Raw genomic sequence first — 8,258 nt, 5'->3', positions numbered from 1 at the left:
AAGATGGATGAAGCAAAGAAGTACAGACCGACAGGAGCCGGATGTAGATCGCTCCTGAGAGACACATCCAGAATACAGCAAATACAGAGGCGAATGCCAGCAGCAAACCACTGAACTGAGAATAGGTCCCTCGTTGAAGGAATCAGAGAAAGAACTGGAAGAGCTTGAAGGGGCTCGGGACCCCAAAAGTACAACAATGTCAAGCAACCAGAGCTTCCAGGGACTAAGCCACTACCTAAATAGTATACATGGACTGACCCTGGACTCTGACCTCATAGGTAGCAATGAATATCCTAGTAAGAGCACCAGTGGAAGGGGAAGCCCTGGGTCCTGCTAAGACTGAACCCCCAGTGAACTAGACTATGGGGGGAGGGCGGCAATGGGGGGAGGGTTGGGAGGGGGCACCCATAAGGAAGGGGAGGTGGGAGGGGGATGTTTGCCCGGAAACCGGGAAAGGGAATAACACTTGAAATGTATATAAGAAATAATAAAATAATATTAATAAAAAATAATAATAATAAAAAAAGAATATTAAATGAAAAAAACTGTAGGAGCTGCATATTTATGGAATAAATTAGTGTGTCTAAACTCTAACTACAGAGATTTAATCACTGTATCTAAGCATAGAAGTAAGCAAAACTATGGTGGTAGTTAACATTTGTATCTGAAATTGCCAGATGGCTCAACAGAAAAAGGCACTTACTCCCAAGCCTGAAGACAGGGAGTTTAATCAACAAATACACATGCTGAAGAAAAGAACTGAAGAAAAAAGCCACAAGTTGTTTTCTAATTTCCACTGAAGCATCTAGAACACATTGGCTCATGTACATACAGACAGACACACACACAGACACAAATACACACATGCCCAAACTAATTACTAATTGTAAGAAAAAATTATCACACCCAATAATAATTCACCTTGATGCAAAAGAAAAATAGCCTGTGGAATCATTATTAGTAAATGTAAGACAATGGCAATATTAGAAATGAGTCATTCTTGCAATCTTTTGCAAAATAATGTATTTAAGAAGCATTTCTTGAAAATATTAAAACCTTACAAAGTTTTGGTAGAAAATTATATGACAGAATAGTCTGAAATCACTTCACATTACTGATCAATCTTAAAAAGACAAAAGGAAAACCAAAAGCTACTGTACTCAAGTATCTTGGAATGAATACTATCCTAGTCTTGTTTTCTGTTGGGATTAAAAACAAACTGTGACAAAAGCAACTTAAAGAAGAAAAGTTTGTACTGGCTAACAGCACCCTATCATGATCGAAAATCGGGACAGGATAGGACTGAAGCATCTACCCTACATCTACAGTCAGAATGTACAGAGGAAGGAATTCATGCTCATGTTCAGTTTGCTTTCTCCATGTTATGAAATCCAGAATCTCATATCTAGGGGACGATACCATCACAATTGAGATGAGACTCCCCCACATGAACCATAATCTAGTGAATGCCCACACCATGCCCAGAGGACCATCTCCCGAGTGCTTCTAGATTCTATCAAGTTGATGAAAAAACTATCACAAGTAGAAAAAATAAAGACTTTCTTAATAAGATTCAGAGAAACTGGGACACATGAATAATGTAGTACTAGGGAGACAGAGGCAAAGGGTTCAGGAATTTCTGCCCAGGTTGACAGCATAGCTGGTTCAAGACAATCCTCATCATTTTTCATCTCTGAAATCATCACTCTGGACCAATCAACATCAACATTCCCTTGTTACTTCAACATTCTTTTAAGAGCTATTTTTCTTCTCACTGTAACCCCATGCTTATATCACATTTTAGCAGTTTATATATGAACATGTTTTAAATTCCCATGAGGTACATTCAAACTGCTTCAACCATTTGCATGTCCATATGTATACTTTACATCTCATTTCTATTGCTTTGTGGCTACAGGAACCTTAGCAGTCTTTAGAATTCTTGGGAGTGCTATGCCACTTCCACTTGAAGTTTTAATTCAGGAACTCAATCTATTAAAGGTTACACAACTGCTATTCTACTTTTACTTTATGACTCCTTCAGATGTCTCTTGAAATATGTTTTCTCCCAGAAAAGTCTCCTCACCTTTTTTCAAAATTTATACACTTCGTTTTCCCCATAGAAACTCTTTTATAGAAACTTCAAATTTTTATTTAATTCAGGAAAAGTTATTTAAACATACTTAGCTATAACTATTAAGATTAAATTGCGATCAAAAGTCATTTTTTGACAGTCGTGGAAACTGTCCTATTATATTTGTCATAACATTCCAATTTTAACCTCAGAAAATGCCCAAGAGATGATCAATAAATACCTGCAGTATACTTAATGGGTCCTCAGCGATAGTTAATATAGCTTGCATTAAGTCTGTCTTAGGGTAGACAATAGTAAACCTGGATTGATAGGGTGTTTTCAAACTCTGTAGCTTGCTCACACCCACCAAATGCGCATCTAGAGACACAGTAAATACCTGTGTAAATGAATATTTACAGAGAACAGGACTGGTGATAGGATTAACTTATCAACAGTAGACTATGTATCAGAGGAATAAAGAGAACTTAAGAGAATCAGTCCTATGAAGAAAATGAAGACAGAAAACCACATTTTAGTCATTCCTTTAAGGAGGCTCTACAGATTTTGAATATGAACCTAGGAAACCAAATGTAATGTTCTTAGAAAGCATGGTGAGGATTTTCTAAGCAGTTTTGCTAACGTGCCTGATAGTGGAACAAGTGAAAAAGTTGTTAATTAAGTTTAACAGGAGAACCTGAAATCCACCTGCAACTAATTGGGGAAGAGTTTCAAAAGGCCACAGTAGCTACAAGTAATATATAACAAAAACTCCCCAGGGGAGAGAGGTCCTGTGTTAATCTCTTTTTTGGCTCTAAGGGAAGAAAAGCATAAAAGGACTAAGCCTCCTGAATGAAATCATGTGAGAGCTTCCTTATCCCAGTGAGAGACAAAATCTCCATGGAAACTTCTCTTTCCTGCATCCACACACTGCTCTCTCTACCTGCAAAGGCTGCCCTGAATCTCAAGAGAATCCTATGTAGCAATCAACACTTGAAATACTGAAACAAACCCTAGGAAAGAAAAGAAGCAGAGCCGGGCTGACGTTCCAGCATCATCAGGAAAACGATGGTTTTTCTAGATACCCTCAGCCACAGTGTTCAGACAATGGTTTCTTCAAACCTTCACTTCCTTTCCCTTACACTATAAACTCAGAGAACTACTCAGCTTTTAGTATGAAACAGCCTAGAAAAGGGAGCTTCAAGTGGCATGTGTTTCTTTCTTTTTTTTTTTTTATTAACTTGAGTATTTCTTATATACATTTCGAGTGTTATTCCCTTTCCCGGTTTCCGGGCAAACATTCCCCTCCCCCGTCGTCCCCTTCCTTATGGGTGTTCCCCTCCCCATCCTCCCCCCATTGCCGCCCTCCCCTCAACAATCTAGTTCACTGTGGGTTCAGTCTTAGGGGCAGGCTCTGAATGGGTGTTCCTTCTGTGTCTGTTTTAATCTTTGCCTCTCTATTCCCTGCCAAGGGTATTCTTATTCCCCTTTTAAAGAAGGAGTGAAGCATTCACATTTTGATCATCCGTCTTGAGTTTCATTTGTTCTAGGCATCTAGGGTGATTCAAGCATTTGGGCTAATAGCCACTTATCAATGAGTGCATACCATGTGTGTTTTTCTGTGATTGGGTTACCTCACTCAGGATGATGTTTTCCAGTCCCAACCATTTACCTACGAATTTCATAAAGTCATTGTTTTTGATAGCTGAGTAATATTCCATTGTGTCTTGACCATCCTCATTATTCTTCAGCTTGTAGAGCAGTGCTATGCAAACCACCCAGAAAGTCCATTACTAACTTCCCGATTTTATGGCAAAACAATAAAAGAGATAGAGTGAGAATGAAGGAGAGAGAGAAGGGAGGAGGAGGGAGATTGTATGTTTTCTGAACTAGAAAACTTTATTCATTGAAGCGGTAAACCAAAATAACAGAGTAAAATATCTTTGGAATAATCATCGAAATAATCAATACATCAAGAGAATCAAGGAAAAGTGTGAAACAACTATTTAAGGCTGACTACTTTTATAAAATAAATATGGCCAGCAGTAGTCAGATAAAAGCATTATTCTGAGATCTAAAGAAAATCTTTTTGAAAAATGAGTTCTATGAATGTTGTCCATTTATGGTCCCTGAATACAACAGGCTTTTATTCAGAATCTAGATGTTTCTTGACTTTTATTCATAGGAGACGATCTATTATTGATACTACTTCTCATTTGTGAATGCAAATTATTATTAATTTCATATCAATTAGAATAGCATATCTATGATTTAGATACTTCACTGTGGGCTATGTATAAACTCCAAGAAAAAGTTAGTCATGTGCTTTGCAGAAGATAAAAGCTTAGTGTAAAAAGGGCTGAAAGCATTTGATGTAGGAAGGGGGAGTGGTTATATAGGTCTTAGCCAAGACATGTGATAGTCACTGTAGGGGTTGCTGGAAAAGAAGTCTGTGACACTCATTAACTTGTTTGAGCAGATCTTGTACGGTCTGAAGGGAAAAATGTTCTTGGCTGTTTTGTATTACCTTCTGTGGAGTTTTCAGACCTCTGCTGGCCATTTTCCTCGAGACTGTGCCTCCTCTAAGAACTTGATGGCAAAAGAATGCTGCCCACCATGGATGGGTGATGGGAGTCCCTGCGGCCACCTTTCAGGGAGAGGTTCCTGCCAGGACATCCTTTTGTCCAATGCACCATCTGGACCTCAGTTCCCCTTCAAAGGGGTGGATGACCGTGAGTCCTGGCCCTCTGTGTTTTATAATAGGACCTGCCAGTGCTCTGGAAACTTCATGGGTTTCAATTGCGGAAACTGTAAGTTTGGATTTGGGGGCCCAAATTGTACAGAGAAGCGACTCTTAATTAGACGAAACATTTTTGATTTGAGTGCCTCAGAAAAGAATAAGTTCTTTTCTTACCTCACTTTGGCAAAACATACTATCAGCTCAGTCTATGTCATCCCCACAGGCACCTATGGCCAAATGAACAATGGGTCGACACCCATGTTTAAGGACATCAACATCTATGACCTCTTTGTATGGATGCATTACTATGTGTCAAGGGACACACTGCTTGGGGGCTCTGAAATCTGGAGGGACATTGATTTTGCTCATGAAGCACCAGGATTTTTGCCTTGGCACAGACTGTTCTTGCTATTATGGGAACAAGAAATGCAGGAACTAACTGGGGATGAGAATTTCACCATTCCATATTGGGACTGGAGAGATGCGGAAAACTGTGACATTTGCACAGATGAGTACCTGGGAGGTCGTCACCCTGAAAATCCTAACTTACTCAGCCCAGCGTCCTTCTTCTCCTCCTGGGAGGTAAGATGCACTACATAGATAGAGTTGCAAGAAATGATATTTCAGCAGCCACATCTTCATGCCAGTCTCTGTGAGCATCTCTGCTAATATCTCAGCACAGAAAAGGAACCTTACTAACAGATGTTGATGCTTCTTGATTTTATTTCTTTTTTCAGAACCCTTCAAAATTGCTATTAAGCAGATATTTGTGCTTATTGGTCTTAATATATAACAGCTTGGTTAGATTTCTAAGCTGCTTTAAGCAAAGACTGCTTGGCTCACCACTGTATTGTTAGCACCTCTGAAAGTATCTGATATAAACAGTAGCTCAGAGTTATTTAGGCATGAATGAGATAACCAGATTATCTTAGTACTTGATTCTGAATAATAAAATTAATATTAACAGTAAAATCTATAACGATACTTTAAAATATAAATCTCTGGCCATAATCCAGACCCATTAATCAGGATCTTCAAGGGAATGTGCTGAGATAATTCACTAAGTACCAAAGGTGGCCTTTATTGCACGATTGCCTGTTAGACAATGATCACATAAAAAAAAAAACTTAAGTGGTTTAAATTTTAAAAGTTGCTGGCTCTCAAATAGCTAACGAAAAGAGTTGCAGTCTCTTGAGCATTTAGAATATGTGAATAGCTATTGAAAGAATTTATTGTGTATTTAATATAAACAGATTTCCTTTTTAAAGTCAAAAGATACTTCACAATTTGCTAAAAGTGAGTTTTTGATAACACTGTAAGTAGAAAGGTGGTATTTGTTAATGACTAGAAGGTCTGTCTGGCTAACTTCTGTTATTTTCAGGGAGAAGACTGCCCTTTTGTAAGGATCCGGCTCTCCCTAACTTTTCTCTCTAGAATGAAGACGAAATTAGCCTTCTTCCTACCTTAAAAATGTTAGACATAGAATTAAGGGATTATTATTTTGAGATTAAATTTTCTTTTCTCCTATTATTTTTCTTCATTCTGGAATGGAGGCCAAAGATAAAGAAAGGAATATATGTTAAATCGTTTTACCTTCAAATTAACACAAGTGTGAAGGATGTTTTTCTGCCTACCTTCTAAAGTTTTCTATTGCAACTATTTTCTGATTACCAGTTCAAATGGGATAAAAAGATCGTAGGCTGCCGCACACTTGCAATTTTGAAATACAAACGCCCTCTATCTCTGCTGATCACGCACTTCCAGAATGGAAACTTCCAGAATGGAAACTTCCAGAATGGAAACTTCCAGAATGGAAACTTCCAGAATGGAAACTGTTGAGGGCCACAATAAATTACAGCTGTTAATTCCTTGTGCTAATGGTGCCAAGTGTTTATTAAACCTAGTGAGTACTTCATATCACAGGGCTGTGCTGAAAGATAGCATTGCTGTATATTTTCCGCCATTCTACCTTAATTTATGAACTGCAAAACTCCCACCTAGCTTTTTACTTCTCTAGCTATTGCTTTAAGTTCTGTCTGGCTTGGATGTGGAATTCTCTGTTACAGCATTTTGATTTGCAATATAGCTTTACTTGATGCAGATAGACTGAAGGATTATTAAAATTATCAAAAGTTGCAATATATCCACTAAGTAGAAAGATATAAATTAATATTTACATGTAGAGTCTACAACTAGATGATATCCAGATTTAATATTTTCAATTTTGGGGGGAGGTATTGAACTCAAACATTTCCTCTATTTCCTTTTGATAATGCTCAACGATATAACTTTCTTAAAGAACAAAACAAAAAAAATTAATAAAGGTTTAAAACCACAACAGACTTATTTGGCCTAGTAAGTCCTAAGGTGTAACTACTAAAATATTGCCTACAAACATGTTCTGATATTAAAGGGTTATGGAGGAACAGGACTTTTTATGTAAAATAAGCAAAGTGGAGGGGAAAGTAAATCACTGAACAAAAGCAATCAAAATTACAAAAAAAGACAACAAAACAACGAAAAACTTTGCAAACAAATGAGCTTATTTTAAAATGAGGTCAAATGAATAAAGTTTGCTCAATCTACTTAATTTGTGCAGTGTCCAGGGATAAAAAGTTGTGGACATGAAAAGTAAGCTAAGTCTGCTTGTCTGTTTTCTTTGTTCACACAGCCTTTCTTGTAAAAATCCCTCTAAAATGAAGACTTTTCTCTCCCCCGTACTTCCCATTAGGGGAGTGTTGGAAAGCACGAGAAAAGAATATTGTCAAAACTGATGGTCTGTCTTCACTGACGTGTCTTTATAAAACCCCTGTTCGGTGACTCTGTGCTGACGAGAAAAAACATATTCCATTTCAAAAGAAAACTAAATAACAACTTACAGAAATGAAGCAAAGCAATTAGGATTGTTCTGGTCTGCAAAGATGGCTCAGGGTTTAAGAGCACTGGGTATTCTTTCAGGGAACCTTGGTTCAAGTCCCAGCACTCAGATGGCATTTTGCAGCCACTTGTAACTCCAGTTCCTTGGGATCCAATGGCCACTTTTGACCACCCTGAGAAGCAGACACACACACAGTGTACAGACATACACATAGATATTAAATAATAAACTAATAAATAATACATGTTTACAGTGCTTTCATTCAGTTGCTGTCAATATCATGATCATCCACAATTTCTGTTATTGTTCTGTAGTGGCTTGAACATCAATCACCCACCTACATGCTGGATGCACAGAATCAGTTAGAATATTGTAAAGCTCCTGTGTCTATGTTTTTTGTTTATTTCAGGAAGAGATTTCACACTGTAGCCGTAGACAGACTTAGAACTTACTCTATAACATCGGCTGGCCTCCAAATCTCAGCAATCCTCCTGTCTTCAGCCTCCCAAGGTTGTTTGTACTTTTAAGTCTCCTAATGGGGTTCTAATGGGCAGCCGGGGCTCAGATGC

The 8,258-nt window shown here is 38.0% G+C and overlaps 1 protein-coding gene across 1 annotated transcript in view; it reads left to right on the top strand.

Annotated features, from left to right (window-relative positions):
- The first annotated feature begins 4,510 nt into the window (after positions 1-4,510).
- The window catches only part of Tyr (tyrosinase), an 88,757-nt gene continuing 85,009 nt past the window's right edge, over positions 4,511-8,258 (top strand). The window contains 1 exon segment of the mRNA NM_001107535.1: positions 4,511-5,393. Within this exon segment, the coding sequence (NP_001101005.1) occupies positions 4,575-5,393 (819 nt within the window). The 5' untranslated portion in view covers positions 4,511-4,574.

Source organism: Rattus norvegicus, chromosome 1, assembly GCF_021556685.1.
Source record: "Rattus norvegicus strain SHRSP/BbbUtx chromosome 1, alternate assembly SHRSP_T2T, whole genome shotgun sequence".
Taxonomy (NCBI): domain Eukaryota; kingdom Metazoa; phylum Chordata; class Mammalia; order Rodentia; family Muridae; genus Rattus; species Rattus norvegicus.
This window is presented reverse-complemented; position numbering and strand designations above follow the sequence as displayed.